At 44.6% G+C, this 18,083-nt stretch overlaps 1 protein-coding gene across 1 annotated transcript; it reads right to left on the bottom strand.

Annotated features, from left to right (window-relative positions):
- Window positions 1-827: 827 nt before the first annotated feature.
- Window positions 828-14,097, bottom strand: piwil1 (piwi-like RNA-mediated gene silencing 1). Its single transcript, XM_063195377.1, has 20 exons — window positions 13,993-14,097; window positions 13,230-13,341; window positions 12,538-12,666; window positions 12,022-12,236; window positions 11,644-11,765; window positions 11,395-11,475; window positions 10,719-10,916; window positions 10,336-10,444; window positions 9,939-10,065; window positions 9,366-9,483; window positions 8,754-8,868; window positions 7,817-8,004; window positions 7,237-7,309; window positions 6,785-6,985; window positions 5,627-5,730; window positions 5,379-5,449; window positions 5,042-5,195; window positions 3,847-3,972; window positions 3,059-3,206; window positions 828-1,340 (listed from the first exon to the last, which is right to left on the bottom strand). The coding sequence occupies exons 1-20, from the start codon at window positions 14,059-14,061 to the stop codon at window positions 1,224-1,226; spliced, it is 2,577 nt and encodes an 858-aa protein (XP_063051447.1). The 5' UTR covers window positions 14,062-14,097; the 3' UTR covers window positions 828-1,223.
- Window positions 14,098-18,083: the final 3,986 nt, after the last annotated feature.

The following is an 18,083-nucleotide window of genomic DNA, read 5'->3' as shown; positions in this document are numbered from 1 at the left end:
AAGTATAGAGTAGATAGCCTACAGGGCGGATGAGAATCTGGTGCATATCACAAAAGCTGCCACACCGGTGCCTGCGTACGAATTGGATCCACAGAGCCCTTGTTTTAGCCTTCTCCACAGTTGGCCACAGTTCCATCATTCTTCACAGAAGGGAACTTGTGCAAAGATATTCCTTCTGTCAAGTAGCCATTTTTGCAGCTGGCACCGTTTGGCCCTCCAGCAACACACTGCTTGACCATTGATCTGAACAAGGTGGAATGAGGTGAACTCCCCCCTTTTATGTCACGCATATCATTTGCATAACATTTGCATGTCACCAAAAAAAAAACGAACATCACACTTTTTGGGAACGTTTTAACATGACTTTTAGGACAAAATATCACCCAGACAATATCCCATTTTATTCACAAGGCTTAGAACTGCCAGAATCTGTCCTGGAAATGTAGCCTGATAAACCAGACTAAATGTGGATGTCTAATTTAGTCTGGCCTCGATGCATAATACATCCAAAGATTGTTGATGAGAACAACCTTCCCTCAAAACCCTGCCCGCTTTGATTCAAAACACATCTTTGCGTTGTAATTGGTTTGCCAGATTCATGGCATTCTGGCTTCATTGAATCATTATGCGAGGCCAGACCCACCCGTAGACAAAACATTTTGTCGTCCAGCGGGTGGCGCTGGTTCACCAGGCTACTGGAAATGGTCCAATTCCTTTACTTTGTTTTAGTTTCTTAAACACTTTAAGAGGCATTACTGCACTAAATGAAAAATAAGAACATCAACGACATTCCCTATCCACATGACAAATTCAAGCATGAATTGCAGTTTACAGAAAAACTTGATATTTATTATCAATTTTGCAAATGACTACTATTACATTCGATGTAATGCTGCTTTCTGCAATTCAATTGCACAACTTTATTTCCCACAAAATTGATCAATAACCTGTGCGATCAACTGTGCTTAAGTGCATAATTCTCATTTCAAAAACAAAAGAGCACCATTAAAGTGCCCTTCCTGGTTACTGGAATAACATCAACATAAAATTGGGGCACAAAACCTAATTTGTCTCACAAAAAAAATCTAAGAACATTTCAGAAAGTGCTCTGAACATTTTAACTGAACATCCAACGATACATATCCATCTTGGATAACCCATGTCCTAACATTATCTAAATCTACCCCACTCTACTCTACACTGAATGTGTTAATTATCTGGGATCACAGGTAGTACAAAAAATCGTCCAGATTGTAGTTGGGCTCCTTGTGAATACTCTGGCCCACAAGGAATGCCAGCTTGTGGGCGTACTGGCACGGCGCAGGCACCCGCACAATACCCTGTAGACCAAAGAGTTTAACCAGTTAGACAAGCTGTGGGGAAGGACATCCTAGACTAGTTCAGTCCCCGTGTGGATTCCAATATGCAAACTTCTATCCTCCCTTGCTCACTTGTGACCTCGTCACTGACGACAGAAAATTAATTCAATATCTTGCAAAAGCACAATTCTAATGTAATTTTCTCATTTGCAATTGGGATGGCGAATGAAAACCAGTCCCTCAAAAATTGGAGTCGATAGACTGACAGCTGGGAAACCATTTTCGCCACAGAGGCGGGGCGAGGCCACAAACACTAGTGGAGGACGGGAGTGTGCATATTGGAATTATTCTGTGTCATTTAGCAAATCAAGTCATGCGTCTTCAAGCAGCGGTATAGAGTTACGATGTCATTTCCTGAATTATGCAAATGTTACCCATCATTTCTGCTTCTACAATACAGAATTTGTACAAAGCCTGTAGATCATGCTACAGTATGTGGGATGTGGATCATGCTACAGTATGTGGGATGTGTAAGTAAAGTCACAGTTCAAACTCAAGTCCACAAGAAAAACACTCAAGTTTCGGTGTTCAGATAGTGTTGGCTAGAGCTGATTAAAGCCCGGATGATCCGTTTGGAGAGACGGATCAAGACCTCATCCGGACAGACCGGATGGCTGTCATGCATTGATCCGCCAAAGGCGGGTCAGATGGCATTTCATTAATATGTCAACAAAATGGCAGTTAGGCTACAGCGCGAGAAATTGTGAAACCAGAATATATCCTCTTTAGTTGACTACAAGAGCCATTCTCTAATCTCTCTAGTATGCTGTTCAGTCACGAAAACTCACTGACAAGGCAGGAGTTGGTTCCGTTTTACTCATTCATCGAGCCCTTTTGATCCGTCCTGCCTGTTGTGGCCAATTGAGTCGCGGATCCCCACTCCCGATGTGTGTGCTTCTGACTCTGTTGAGGTCTTCATTTCTAAATGTTAACAGTGCTCTGCCAACGCTTTTACATCTCAGTCTGTAGGCTAGTCTCGTGACTCTACTATCACTCACTGCGTTACAGTGTACAGACTTTAAAGCCACCACTGTCACTCCCCTCGTCCGAGTCAGACTCAGCAGCGGCGCCCTTGGCGACTCTAGACGAATCCTGACAGTTGTTGGTAGCAGCGAATCCCCTACGGATCGGATCAACGCTTAAGTTTTGTTTTTGCCACGAGTGTGCGAGTCGAAAGGCAACTCGGCAGCAGAAGCGAGTGGTCATCTGCTGCTCGCCTCCTGTCTATCCTTGCTCAACTAGAGTTCTGCTCCCAAATATTTGACTTTTAGTCTTCTTAAATACAGACACACATTATTTATTGCAAAATCAGGAACATGCCGTTTCACGGCTGCCAAAGGCTCTTCGAGTCGTGATCGCATGTTTAGTGAGGAGACCCAGGTGGGTCGGATCGCAGCATGAATTTAGGAACTGTGACAAGTCATAGTGAGTTTTGTTGCTCAAACTGTCTTACTCTTTGTTGTCCCATTCATCAATTCACATTGATGAATCAAAGGCGATGCGCATAGCCACTTAACGGCAGAAACGTTTTTAAAAATACATTATTGTTATTTATTTTTATTTATTTTAAATAAGTGATCCGAGTGATCCGTCTAATCCGGATACCCTCCTTGGAATGATCCAATCAATCCGGACGCCTCAAAGATTCAAGTTAAACACCTCTAGTGTTGGCCTCTTACCTGCCAGTTATAGTACAGGTGGCACAGCTTGTAGGTCAGCCTCTGCATGTGGTCAGGCTTCAGGCCGCTGCTGTCAAACACAACGTTGTAGTGTGTAGGGGAGACGCTGCCCATGCGCACAGCCTGGCTCACGATGAAGTAGTCGTACCTGGGAGGGGGACAGAGAGACAGCATGGTACTCTCAGTGGACAAGGATGGATTGGAACCTGCAACACTCATTTTTAGTGTTCATCAGTTCCCTAACCACTGCTGCCCACAAAGTCTGGTCATGAAAAGTGACATAACTCAAGTACAATGGCAGTGTTGCAGTCTTGTCAAATCAATTTTCTAGCTGGTTATACACGTACTGTGTATGGCACTTCCACATTCAAGGTAACACTTCAAACTAAGTCAGTGAAAGACGAAAGTGCCAGTACAGACACTAGCAATTAGCCTTGCAAACCAGCCTAAATGCCAGATTAAATGTGAATATTTAGTCTGGCCCTGATCAATGACACATTGGAAGATTGTTGATGGCAACAACTTGTTTAGCTAACTGTGTCTGTGCCTATTGGCCAACGCTTTTTCGTCACTCGCTCAAAACCCCATCCGATTTGCATCCAAGGATTCAAAACTAATTAAAGCAAATTTGCTACGCTGTGATTGGCCAGCCAGTTTCTGGGCCTCTGGCATTGTCCAAGGCCAGACCCACTCTAAGGCAAAAATGATTTTGTCCACTGGCGGGTGTGAATAGTTTACTAGGCTAACTAGTAATAATTAAGAAATGAAAAGAGCATGGCGAGACGTACCACTCTGGGCGCGTGACCTCTGTGTCAATGACCGTGCCTGGCGGGGGGTTGGCCAGCTTGCCGTCGATACGGGCAAAGAAACGGGAGCAGATGCGCTTCTTCACCACCACCACGGTCAGCTTGGGCCTGGGGAGGGAGAGAGAGGGAGAGAGAGGGGGACAGACAGAGACCAAGAGAGAGAGCGAGCGCAGTGCATTAGTAGGGTCAGTTAATAGTAGAGACGTACCGGATCCTGATTTTTAGGATCCTGCCACATACCGGATCCACTGCTTAAGATCCTGCCGGATCCAGAACCGGATCCTACAAAATGGTTGAAACATATAGTCTACTCGTACATGTGGGCCCCTTTTTATTACGTTGGCTCAAACTATTTTTTAGACTCATTGGCTTCTTGCCACATTGCCTTCAACGGCCACTTCCAAAGGGCTTTCACACCATGCAGTGATTGGGGTTGTGAAAGACTGACTGAAAAGTCTAGGCTAGAGATGCACCAGACCCTGACCCGGAACCGGATCCGGTGCATCTCTAGTTAAGAGTAGTCCTCATTACCCAATAGCAAGGACCATCAGACTTTCAATTCCATGTGTCAATTTTTAACATCCAGGGCCAGTCAGTACATTCTAATGATTAGGCAAAAAAGTGGCAAAAAGTCAAAGAGGTAACCATACAAGTTAGACAGTTAGTGACAACACCTTCAGCGTTGCTTGTAGTCAGGCCAGGAGCAATACAAAGATCGTTTCTGGGGTCCAGAAAAATCGGGAACTCTTTCCACTTTGTCAAGAAGCAAACAACCAGTAGCAAACCCACGGAGGCAGATCAACCATGCCGTTTGGGAAATGTTAAATGTTATGCTCTTGGTCAGACCAAGTCTTGAGGAGATTTGAAAGTTGATGATAATCATGCTAATATCCTGTAATAACTGTCGCTTTTGTGAAAAGCGTCAGCTAAGTGTAACGTAAGGTAATCCAGATGCTTGCTTTCTGTTCACCATTCTTTCTACTTACAATGTGAACCAATGCTAATTATTATGCTCTTGGTCACACCAAGTCTCGAGGAGATGCAATGTCGATAAGGCTACATACGCATAGTCCTGGTCCAGGTCTAAGTACCAGTCAGTACATCCTAATGATTAGGCAAAAAAAAAGAAAAAAAAGAAAAAAGCCTTAGTCCCCAAAAAGTCATAGAGGCTACATACGCGTAGTCCTGGCCCAGAGCTCTGATGGACTGCTGGATCTGGGCGAGTTCGTAGTTCACCACTGTCTGCAGCATGCCGTCTCCTACACCATCCCGGTACACAATGATGCGCGATGGCAGGCAGTTGTTGTGCTTGTACCATGCCTTCAAGGCAGCTGATGAGGAAACAGGGACACCGTACTCAGGAATGAATGCAGACAACTGATAAGTGTGAAGTAACAAACCTAGTACTGAATTACCGTATGTGCTTCTACAAGGATGCAAACATTTGTAATTCATGAATTACTATGAATTAGAAATTCATTGCCATTTTCAAGGGTGCCAGTGTGAAGTCGTACCATGCAGGGCCTCCTTCAGGCTGTCGATGATCTCTTGGCCACGGCTCTGCAGCACACACTTGGAAAACCATCTGGAAAAGCAGAGAGAATATTGGCTTAAGCAACCTGAGGAGAAAAACCCAATCCATTCCTCTCTGTCAGGCCATTTCATATCATTGGAACTGTGTGTTTGCATCAGATTGCACTTTTTAGTCTCCAGACAGCAGTAAGAACACTCAGATACATCAGTAATAACTGTGTGTGCACACCTGGACATGCTCTGGTTTAGGCTGGCCACAAGTGCCCCAATGGATCTCTTCCCAGCTGCGGTGTCATGGTAGCAGTCAATGCCCACGATCATCAGCTGCTTCAACTGTAGAGGGCAGAGAGCAAGTTTTTGCTTCAACATGGCTGATTTTACCAAACTTATATTCCAACCACCTTGAATTGCTTATAAATTGGTCAGAGGATACTGTCAAGACACAGGACTTCAGTTCAGCTGAAGTTAGTCTACCCCAAATACAGTTAATAGTCAACTCTTCCATTCAGCATGGCTGACTTCACTGAGCTGATCTACCCATCTTGATGGCTTATTAGTTGGATTCTGTACTTGTTGCTGGCAGCTTCTCCCCCAAACTTTTTGAACCTGGGATGGACACCTCAGATTTACATTTTGCATGAACACGTTTGTTGTTCATATAGTAAAACAATACGTTTAAAACTAATTCAGGGTGTCTACAGGTTTGACCAAGTCAAAATTAAGACATTTTAAGACTTTTCAATACCATTTCCCAAATAAAATTAAGACCAACTCGCTGCGTTTACAGGTTTTAGCAAGTCAAAATTAAGACATTTTAAGACTTTACAATACCATTTTCCAAATGAAATTAGGACCAACTCGCAAGATCATACACGGGTTCAAATGAAGCACAAAAAACAATTGGTTATTTACATGAATGTAGCTGTTTGAAAACACAAAACTGTACACAATGAAACTTTACACTAAATAAAATTCAATAATGCGTTCTAAATTGCACCAAATGGCTACAACTCCCGATTTCCGTCGCGAAGTTCATCACATGGCTGACATAATTATTCCTCCCTAAATTAAGCTCCACAAATTTAAGACATTTGGGTTGAAAATTTAAGACAAAATAAGACTTTACAAGGCCTTATTTGGCGAAAATGAAATTTAAGACTTTTTAAGGACCCGCGGCCACCCTGTAATTGAATCAAGTATATACATGGGTTCTCAGTTGTTGTTTCCCCATGGCTACACACAACTCCACCTCTGATTGCTGGAAACCGCTGACGGTCAAAAAATTAGCTCACATGGTTGGCTACCAGTGTCTTGCCCCTCCTCACAACACCATGTTTACAAACAACTAAAAACATGTATACATATGCATCTATTAATGTTTTTTTACCGGGATGTCCACGCTCCACAGCTCTCCTCCCATCTTGCAGTTCATCTGCAGGGCGATCTTGGTGGCGATGGTCATGAGGGCCTGTGGCCGGCTGAGGGTGCGCGCCACCACACACTGGCTGGGCGTGGGGCAGTCCACACACAGCTGCTTTTTCACGCAGTCGTACTTGTCCTTGCGGTTGGTCGGCAACACCACCACCACCTGCAATTTCACGGAATACCGATACCAGAAGGGGCACAAGTCACACACACACCAAGCTAAACGCCGAAAGTAGCTGAAAGTTTGATTTTGTAACCAGAGCGAAAGGAAATAAATAATTACATGCTTGAAAGTGTTAAAAGGTGGGCACCAAGTCACACGTGTATACAGTACATCCATGAGTGTGTTAATACCCATGTGCACGTGTGTGTGTGTGTGTGTGTTAGTTAAGCATGTGTGTGTGTTAAGCATACCATCTGGGTCCCTGGGTTGACATTCTGCTGGAGGGCTCGCAGCAGGGCATCCGAGCGGTCATCGTACTCAACCCTGCACACACGTACACATTAACACAAGTTCCAGGCCAATACTCACAACCTTACAGCGCTCCTTCCCAGTGTTTCCATCTCTCCTCTGTTCAGCAGTCCATTGCTTAACACCAAGCATACTTGTAACACAATCCTCTGCATAATGCTTGCTACACAGTGAACCAACAATAAGAGGACACTTTTGAAGTATAGGAGGTTGCAGGCTCCAAATATACACAAGCAATGGCCAGGGACTCAGTGTTACCTTACAATTTTCCTAACACTGTATGTACACATTGAAACACCATCGCCTGCGTAACGTTCGATACATGGCAAATACACACTTTCGCTTACACTCTGGCTCGTGACATGCGCATGCCCAGGCTCCAAATACACACAAGCAATAACCAGGGACTCAGGAGAGCGATAAAGTCAACACTGTATGGACACTATTGTGTATTGTGTATGAAATGTTACACAGGCGATGGTGTTTCGACGCGCACATGGTTAAAAGTACACTTTCGCTTACATGGTGGCTCGTGACATGCGCATGCCCATGGGTCCGGCCACCTTGCCAAGGGTCTGCACCAGGGACTGGGCCACGTCGGCGTTGCGGCGCGTGAACATCACCACCCAGTTCTCCAGCGGCATGGTGCTGATAAGCGGTACGCCGCGCATCTCCTTGGACCAGTCCGCTGCCCAGGGAGCGTACTCGTACTAGACACACACACACACTCATTCAAATTAATTCATAAACACAGACAGAGAAACAAACACATCCATCCAGCCATTCATTAATTTATCACCACAACACTAGATAGAACATGGTACGTCATAATGGACAACTCCATTAAACCAAGGTGATCAATCAAATGAACCAATTCGAGCCATATTTGATACAGCAAAATTGTTTTTGTTCCTATGTATTTCAGGGCTTTTTCGATGAATTTTTGGCATGAGGGAGCATCATGGCAGGTTGCGGGGGGTGAAGGGGGGAATTTACTAGGGGCACTCAAATAAGTAATTTATATATTTTTTTTAAAAAGAAGTATGAGGGTGGAGCACCCCTATTTCCCCGTTCAGAAAAAGCCCTGTATTTTATACTTTGTCTTTCAATGACCACACAGATGAGGTCTGCAACTGCTTTCATCGCTAGAAAGAAAGAGCTGTGGTGTCAGTTACACAGTGGATTCACACGATAGAGGGCTTGTGCTGAAGGGTGTGTATAACGCCTGAACTGCAGCCAATAATAACAACAATTGCATGACTGCCACGAATGCGTCAACCAATTGATTTGCAATTACTTCAACAGCTGACGCACACGCGCCATCTGGCAACTCTGGGATCCAACACGACGCTAGTGACAACAGTTAAGTGCGACAGGAAGTGACTTAAGCCAATGTAAACTGAATACAAATGCAGACGGATATGGCGAGACGGCCGCATGCGAATGCCGCGTTACTTACAGTCCTGCTGCCCTGGACGATTCTCTCAGGGGGGAGGACACGTCCCTTCAGCCTCAGCAGTTTATCCTCGAAGCTCAGGCCCCACGGTGTCAACTCATTCTGTGCCTGGGGGCTCCTGCGAGGAAAAGACACACAAAACCCTCAAGTTGACTAAAGGCAAACACACACCAAGATATCAGCAAATACTTCATATTAAAAACAAAAAAAAATGGCACAGTTCCTTCAACTTATTTACCTAACAGTTTATCATTGAAAACTGTGGACACTCCTACATCTCCTTTTTTGTCTAGGTCCAGAGCCTTCTACTGAATGAATGGTGTAATTTATGGCGGGTTAGCCTGATTGGCATTGACTTTCAAATCTCTTCGAGACTTGGTCTGACCAAAAGCATAACAATTAACGTTTCCCAAACGGCATGGTTGACCCGCCTCCCAAGGTTTACTACCGGTTGACTGGTTTCCAACAAAGTGGGTGGAGTTCCCGATTTTCTGGAGACCAGAAACAATATTTACATTGCTCTTAGCCTGACTAGAAGCAATGCCGAAGGTGTTGAGTCACTAGGAGGGCGTGGCCTGGCTAAGGGAGGGGTAGGGTTGGCAGGTGGCTTCTTACTTCTGGATCTTTCCAATGAATCTGCCCAGGCGGTTCTCCCGCTGGTCTGGGGTCAGTCTGGTGTGAGTGGCCAGATCCTTCATGATGTTGAAGTCACTGCGCATCTTGTCAGTCAAGCCTTCAGAGGGAAACACACACATAGTAAAACAACCTTCAAAAACTGCACTCACAGGAAAAGTTAATGATTGTTAACGCTCTGCAGTTCTGTACACAGAGATACTGCAGATCATCAAACAGTAACCAGCCAGTTGAAATATGTAAATTTACATTTCCGTAACAGCTATTGAATCCAGCAACTAAGTAATTTCATATTAGAACTGTGGATCAATAATGAGGCCTAAAATGTAATTAGTCATGCATGTCCTTACTTTAGCCCCCACTTATGAGAAACCAGACTATCCTAGAGTGCCAAAGCAACACCCCTACCAGTAGGGCCTGAAACCACTGATCTCTAAATAAGATCAAGCCTACATTTTAGAGACCAGTGCAAAATATTCCTTGTGTCCAGTCACAAGGGGCACCACCAAGGCACTCCATTAACTGTTTGACAAGGTGTGTGTGCTTAATACTCACCCGTCAGGAAGCAGAACTCGGGGACGAGGAGCGCAGGGCCTGGGGGCGGGGCTCCGGCCGGCCCCTTCTTCTTCACAATGCTGATGAGCAGTACCTGGTTGGCATCGCTGATGTCCAGGTTGTATTGCTGTTCAGGAGAGGAGACAAGAGAACAAACAAACGGGTCAGTGGGTTCCAGTGGGTTAAAGTCAATAGCCCGACTTGCAACCATGCATTCATCTATTTACTCCATCACTAACAGATCTGGTTGGTCTAGAATTCAAATGCACAAATTTTAACCTGAGTGCTTTGTAATCTTTCAGTGGCCATGCGCCAGGAAGAAAAAAAGACCTGAAATAACACGAAATCTTCACATACAGTACCTAGTACAATAAATCTAACTAGACTGCATGAGTACCGTCTTGTAGTACGACTTGAAGGAGATCTCCTTGTCGCCTCTTGTGAAGGTGTTGTTGGGGGTCTGGTCCCACGCGATGTCATCAATCCGGTAGGTCTTGTTGTTGTACCTTACAGAGAGGATACATGAAGAGCCACTCTTGCATATACAATTTACATTACCATTCAGGGTTCTAAATTAACACCAGCTAACTTGCCAAATGCTTGTGAAATTTCAGTTTGGCTGGTAGAAAACACCAACTTACTAGCCACTTTGACTCATTAGTGAGTGTGTGTTTGGCTAGTACTAGTCATTTTGGCTGGTGATGAAACAAACATCTCAATTACGCATTTACAGACAGTGCTATCAAATTAGCAGAAGTTGTCAGTCTGCAGCAGACTTACTTGGTGAGCACGACAAGGCCCACCAGCTCCTTGGTGCAGGCCTCTGCAAAGTTGTGGTCCCCACACTGCCTGCGGAGGTTGTACATGAAGTCCAGCACCGTCTCGTTACGCAGCACCTTGTGGCTGACGTCCATGCACAACATGATGCTGGACTCATACTGCAGGATGTTGGTCTGGAAGCCGGGCCAGATAGTCAACCTGCAAGGATAAATAAACACACAGACAAGAGAGCAGAAATCAACATTCCTTAGAAGACCTGTTAAGCCAGCTATCTTCTCCCAACTGCCTTTACTGTTGAACGCCGCCTGATTTAACTCACTGGAATATAAAACAGTAATAACGTTTACATGAGACATTTAATTCCGAATTAACTCACTTTAATTCTGAATGAAAGTTAATTCCGCTTTGAAAACATCATGTAAACACTTCACAATTTGGAATTAAATGAAAGATCAACGCAAACTCGACCAAACTATTTAATTCGGAATTATTAATTCGGAATTAAAAACACCATGTAACCATAGCCAATGAGATGTACACCATAGCATAAAGACAGCTCTGAGACATAGCTGTACTTAGTGAACATGTCAGAATTGATGTTCATTTTACATTTGAATGTGACAACACTTGCATTACGTCATAATTACTACACTTCTTCTGCAACAGCTATGCCCACCTATGCTGGGGAATGTTCAGGGGGTCGTCCGGGTTGTAATGATGACGGCCAATCTGCTGCATGTTCAGAATTCTCAGGATCCTACAACACGGCAGGGAGTACAGGAACAGAAAAATTGAGTGGGTGATAATACACAGGAGGTAAAAAAAAAAAAAAAAACAGCTCCAAACACCGTAGCCCCTCTTGCATTACACAATTCACCACTGCTTTTGGTTTTTTAAACATACAGGGATGCTCATTTACACACACCTGCGGAAGATGATGTTGTAGAACTGCAGGCACACAGGAGAAGAAGGCAGCAGCTCATTGGTCAGGGTGATCTTGATCTGGACCCTCTCACCATGTCTAGTCTCTGCAACCAGCACAGTCTCCTGCACAGAGAGAAAATGGTCAATGAATGAGACTTCCAGCACCAGAGGAAAAAATACATCTGAGCACCTCAGATACACTCATGTACACCGTTTACAAAGAATTGAGTTGTCTTTCAGGTGAAATGTAAATTAGGAATAAATGTAGCTGAGAGTAGCTGTTACTTTTCATCAATTCATTTTGAAATCCCTTTCCAATTTTTTTTTAACATCTTAAACTTTTTAGTGAACCCTGTGAAACCATAAAATGAACACATACGGCATCAGGAAGACGATGTGGAAGGAAGAGGATGGCTCCATCGAAGCTGCGTGCTGAGCCCAGTGTCTCCTCCTGCTGGTGGATCAACGCCACGCGCAGCCTGCGAGACTCCATGGGTGGGTTGAAGTCCACATGGTACTGATACAGGACCCACTCAGGGCGAGACATCAGGCGCACAAAGTTGGCCTGCAGCTCGATGGCAGAACCCGATGAACCTGTTTGCCAAAAACACCAGTCGTGTTCAGAGTTTCTCCCTTGAACTCAGTTTTCTCCTATTGCACCCCCATAGAACAGAGCGCATTTCAACCGTTTCAGATATCCTACACATTTGTTACTAGTTACTTATTCCATGAGTGCCAACGGCATCTTGACCAGGGTACTGAGTATCAAGAGAATCAAGTCCATGCTAGAAATTATCAAAACCTATTTATAAATGCACGAGTTTTAACAGGATATATAAAGAGTTAATTTGCAAAATGATGTTATCTCGGTTGAGCATCACGGTTGAGCTCTTACCAGACTTGGAGTCCTTCACGTGCTCCATCATCTGGCGAGTGTGGACATCAGCGTCATGGAAGTCCCGGCGGCGTCCTCCTCGCTCCCCAATCTTCACTTGCTGGAAGCCTGCTGAGATCTCGGCCACAGCTGGGCAAAGAAGCAAACCAGGGACAAGTACAGTGAATCACATCTTGGTACCGGTGTATGACAACAATTGACACACTGAAAGGGCATTACTATATTGCATGCATGATGCTCTACATCTTTAAGATGCACTGTATATCATTTTTAAAGTAGTTTATTTTCAAAATTCATGCTGCCCATTCACAAATGTCTTTTTCATGAGTACTTACCATCACCATCAAATTTTAAGTATTCATTTCATGACTGTAGAAGACCCCCATTTTCATAAATGAAAAGTGAAAATAAATGAAAAATTTTCCCATAGTCCATTTTACATTTAAAGAGTTGCAAAATTTAGCTGCAAAATTTACTGTACTTTGGTCATACTAGTAAATATCATTACTGAGTAAAAATTCATGAAAAGGACAGATTTGGCAGTAGAGAGCACAGTTTCAATGGGCAGCACAGTTGCAATACCTACTCTGGCCACCACTCTACACAGTGCACCTTTGAATATAATACAAGTTCAACATTTGCACTGACAGTTGTACAGGCAAGACTCTGACAAAGCCCTGAAGAAACCATACCTTCCATGGTGGCTGCTGCTGGGGCAGTCTTCTGGCGACCGCGCCCCACAAGCTCGCCCTCAGCCGGGGGCATCACATGGCGCTCAGGAGCAGCCTCCGCTGCCGAAGGTGGCTGGAATGCAATTCATTAATAGTACCGGTATACAGGGCAGCTGACAGCTTTGGCTGGACCCAGGACAAAGTCATCTGACAGGGCCCCCAGCCCAATAGATAAAATGTAACGAGGACCCAGTTCTGGGCCCCCTCTCTCCCTGTGCCCGGGACAACTGTCCCATTTGTCCCCCTGCCGGTACAACAATTGAGAATTTTCTGCATAGGTTTTTTTCCAGATGCATGTCTCTACAAGAATTGTGCAGTACCTTAAAACATAATAAAAGGAGTAGAACTATACTTTTTAAATGTGGTTTTCCATAGTAATAAATCAACAATATTGACAAACAATATCAAGTGTTTTTTTCTCCAAGCTCCAAATCACCCTTCTATTTCATACAACATTATAGTTTTGCAAGTTAGCATCATTAATTACATTTTTTTCTTACATCATTAATTTTATTCTTGCACTACCATTAAGTCGCAGAAGCACCAGTTGCAATAATAAATACCATCCACACAAATGTATGTCCAACAGCTGATTGCAGACCGACATAACAATTAGAGGTTTTGCCATTTGAGTCGGTTCGATTTCTTTTGGAGACTTTTAGCCGCTATATTGAATGACTACCACTTCTCAATCTCAAGTAAAATACAACTTGCGAAAACTTACCACTCCTGGGGCAGCGGTGTCTTGCCCCCTCGCACGTCCTCGAGATCTTGCTCTCGCTCGCCCGGACATATTATCAGGTTATGGCTCAAACAAAAGACAAAAGTACTGCAATTGATTAAAAAAATGTATATATTAATGTTTAGTAATCAACGACACCACGTGTTGAAGCCACAACCTTTCTGATCAACCAAACTAGGCGTGCGTGGTAATCACGTGCACCGCACCCCCACCCCCCACTCCCATGCGCACGTGGCCTTCAAAGCTAGCAGCGTGACACGAGTTGGCACGATTCCGAAAACACCAGTTTTACAAAGAAACGTAACCGTAAGGCGAAATTAGCGAAAAAAATACAAATAAGAAATGTGGTATCCTTTACCACAAGGCTGTGTGCTGATTCATATGCCTCACAGACCGTTTCCAGTCTACTTGCGCTCCGACACAAATGCACATTTGGCCAAAGCAAACCACGAACTAGCCTTCCATTTTAGGTATTACCCAAAAACATTTTTTTAACAAATTGACTTGACACCAGTCTACGAAACACCGTCGAAAGCATTTCAAATTGTGCTAGTATATCCTATAAATGCATGGTGAATTCCATCCATTTCGCTGAGTAATTAGCAAGCTACTTTACCTGATGACTAGCCATTTTACCACACTGGAACCAAACGAATGCATTTCAAGTTCAACAACATTTACACCAACATATACATTTAACGCTTACTATTTAATGAAACGCCATGCACTGGATGTCTCTTGGTGTAATTACATTAAGAGTTATTGGCTAAGTTCACGTGTCACCCTGGACAAATCTCTACACAACCACTTACCTCCAGTCGATCCAACGTCTGTCTGAAGAAATGATGGCGTACACACGTTTTTGGTTGTACAGTGAAGTAGCACTCCGCGTTGGAATTGTCCAGTCAGAATGTATCGAGTTATTAACCTGCTTTATACAATTTTACTTCCAATTATACAACCAATAGCACAACGAGTAGGGACATTTCAAGAACTGGAAAGCTAAATAATGTGGTTTAAACGAGGGACTATTTTTTTTCGGAAGGATATCAGACTACCCTATTGTTTGGATTACTCTGTATCTTTTTTTTTCTTCTTTTTTTTCGTTTTCAAATGTGGGCACTGGCAGCCAACCACCAGTTGAAAAAAAGTCACGGCTTTTTTGCATCCACCTCAGAATGATGCTGAAGAAAGAAAGACACTAATTACTCATTACCCTTGAACTCCACAGTAAGATAGCCTAAGTACATGATGGCATGCTCATCCTCAAAAAAAAAAAACATGACTCCCTGCTTGTAGGTCACAGTCGAACTTTTGAGTAGCCTAATGTCATTATTAGACCCATCCTACAGAAGCCTACATTTAACATCCACGAAGACAATAAAGATTTAATTTTAAAGATTTTAAAGATTTACATTTGTTATTAAAAACATAACTAGCCTACAAAACAGTAGTGAAGTGAAGTGGATCTGCTGACATTGTGGATGATATTATGCTTATGTAGGCCTACAAGCTACAACCATCAATATTGGCCATTGATGCAAATTCATGATGTCATCATGATTAGGCCAAACTGTTATCATGATGAAATGAAGTGGATCTGCTGACATTGTGGATGATATTATGCTTATGTAGGCCTACAAACTACAACCATCAATATTGGCCATTGATGCAAATTCATGATGTCATCATGATTAGGCCTAACTGTTATCATGATGAAATGATAATAGGCCACCGATATTATGACAGCACCGTCATATTTAGATGCCAACCCGGAGCTGATAACCCTACTGGTATAATAATGACAACAAAGGACAGAATTTGTATCAATGCTGCTGTCATTGCAAAGAGGGCTTTTAATTCATTTCACATTTGATTTAGGCCTACATCTTACTCTCCAAAAACTGGCTATGTTTTTCCTTTAAATGTTGGGCGATAAACAAAACGCGTTGATAGTGCAAGACGATTAGGCTACATTTGGACATTCCAATCAAAAAATCGGACCCAGTGTAGAGCCTGGAACCAGAGATTTTAGGAAGGACTTTACTGGAATGTTGATGTTGACATATCGACAGGCAACGCCAGGTAAGGACAGGAGCAGGGTTGCCAGATGAGACTAATGATTTCCAGCCCAAAAAATTCAGGGGAGAATGAAGAGGGCTAATGATGCTGTAGATGGCGTAATGACACTTGTGTAGGCCTACAGTGTGTGTGTGTGTGTGTGTGTGTGTGTGTGTGTGTGTGTGTGTGTGTGTGCGTGCGTGTGTGTGTATGTGTTGGGTGGGGGGGGGGGGGTTTGAGATCTGTGCATATCTAACCTGTACTCTTGTGTTTTTGCAGCGAGCTATTTACAAGCCAGTGTTTGCAAGACCATCGTCCTGGCGGCTTCTACGGAAGCCCGGCATGGACATCTTAGCGATCCCGCGCCCAAACAATGGCATCCACAACCTGTGAAGGGTGAGTAGCAAATATAACCTGGGCAAGATTTTAGGAAGGTGACACATTAGGCAGGCAGACATGAATTACTTACAATATCTGTTCTTTGTTCATTTGTGGATCAGAGAAAGATGTAGGTTCAAATTCCATACAAGTGTTTGTCTGTGTGTGTGTGTGTGTGTGTGTGTGTGTGTGTGTGTGTGTGTGTGTGTGTGTGTGTGTGTGTGTGTGTGTGTTTATGTGAACCTGCGTGTGTGTGTGTGTGTGTGTGTGTGTGTGTGTGTGTGTGTGTGTGTGTGTGTGTGTGTGTGTGTGTGCAGTTCCCGGTACTTGGCCCTCTTCCTCTCGTTGGCCTCCTCAATGTTTTCCTCCCAGGGTACTGTCAACTCCAGTATGATCAGCTGTTTTGAGGACTGTGAGGTCATGATCATATCTGGGCGGAGGGTTGTTGTTGCAATGTGCTGGGTGAACCTTAGCTGCTTGCCCAGGTCGACCTGCAGCTGCCAGTCAGATGTTGTGTGGAGGAGGCCAGTTGCCCTCTGTTGGTGTGTTCTGGGTGTTACTCAAGCTTTTACAAAGGATATTGCCTTCTTCGGAGCGTGATAGTTTTTGCTGGAGCTGATGGCTGAGGCTACGCTCTCTGCGACTGCCGTGAGCACCTGGTCATGGCGCCAGCGGTAGCGACCATCTGCCAGGGCCTTCAGGCAGCCGCTGAGGAGGTGTTCCAAAGAGCCTCTACCAGAGCACAAAGGGTAGGAGGGTGTCTCACATTTCCCACACATGTGAAGGTTTGCAGGGCTCGTAGATGGCTTGCATTAGGAAGTGGACCCGCTGGAAATCTGGCTGTAAAATGTTGGTCCAGGTGATCCTGCGCTGTAGTGCGCTCTCCCACCTCGTCCATGCTCCTTGCTGTCGTAAACCCACTGCCCGGCTCACTCGCTCCTCCTCCACACCTGCTCTAACTTCTTCCTGGATCAGGTGATGTCTTTCCTTCCCATGTGTCTGGTTGACGAGGGTCTTTGGGAAGTAACCCAAGCCTGCTCTGCCTGTTGCCACAGTTCCCACTAGTGCCTTCTGTCTTAGGCGGGACTCTGCCAGCTCCACTGCTTCCCCAGCCCTCCACTTCCTTCCTGTCCTCACCTCAATGCCGGCTGCTGAAACCTTGCTGTCCTTTGAGTACCGGTACTGTAGGGCTTCCCTGGTGTGTGCCACCATGAACTCTTCTTTGAGGCCACTGATGGGCAGCTGGAGAGTGTTGCTTGTTCCATACAGGGCAGCGCTGGTGAGACTGCGGGGAAGTCCCAGCCACCTACGAAGAAAGCAGCTGATCTGGACTCACTCAACTGCTGTCATTGGGACTGCATAAATCAGCAAGGGCCACAGGATGCGGGGCAGGATTGAATGCTGGTAGATCCAGGCTTTAAATCTACCAGATAGGCCAGACTTGTCTACCTTGGTGAGCCAGGTGCCAAGTTCTAAGCTGGCCTTCTGAATGGCTGCTGAGTCTTTCAGGCTGGAGTCAAAGAGCTTCCCCAAACTCTTGACAGGTTGTTCCGTGATGGTTGGGATGACAGGTCCTGAGATGGAAAAACGGAACTTGTCGATCACCTTGCCCTTCTTCAGCACCATGGACCTTG

This window comes from Engraulis encrasicolus, chromosome 3 (genome assembly GCF_034702125.1).
Source record: "Engraulis encrasicolus isolate BLACKSEA-1 chromosome 3, IST_EnEncr_1.0, whole genome shotgun sequence".
NCBI lineage: Eukaryota > Metazoa > Chordata > Actinopteri > Clupeiformes > Engraulidae > Engraulis > Engraulis encrasicolus.
Note: the sequence above shows the minus strand (reverse complement) of the source record. Positions and strands in the feature narration are given on the sequence as shown.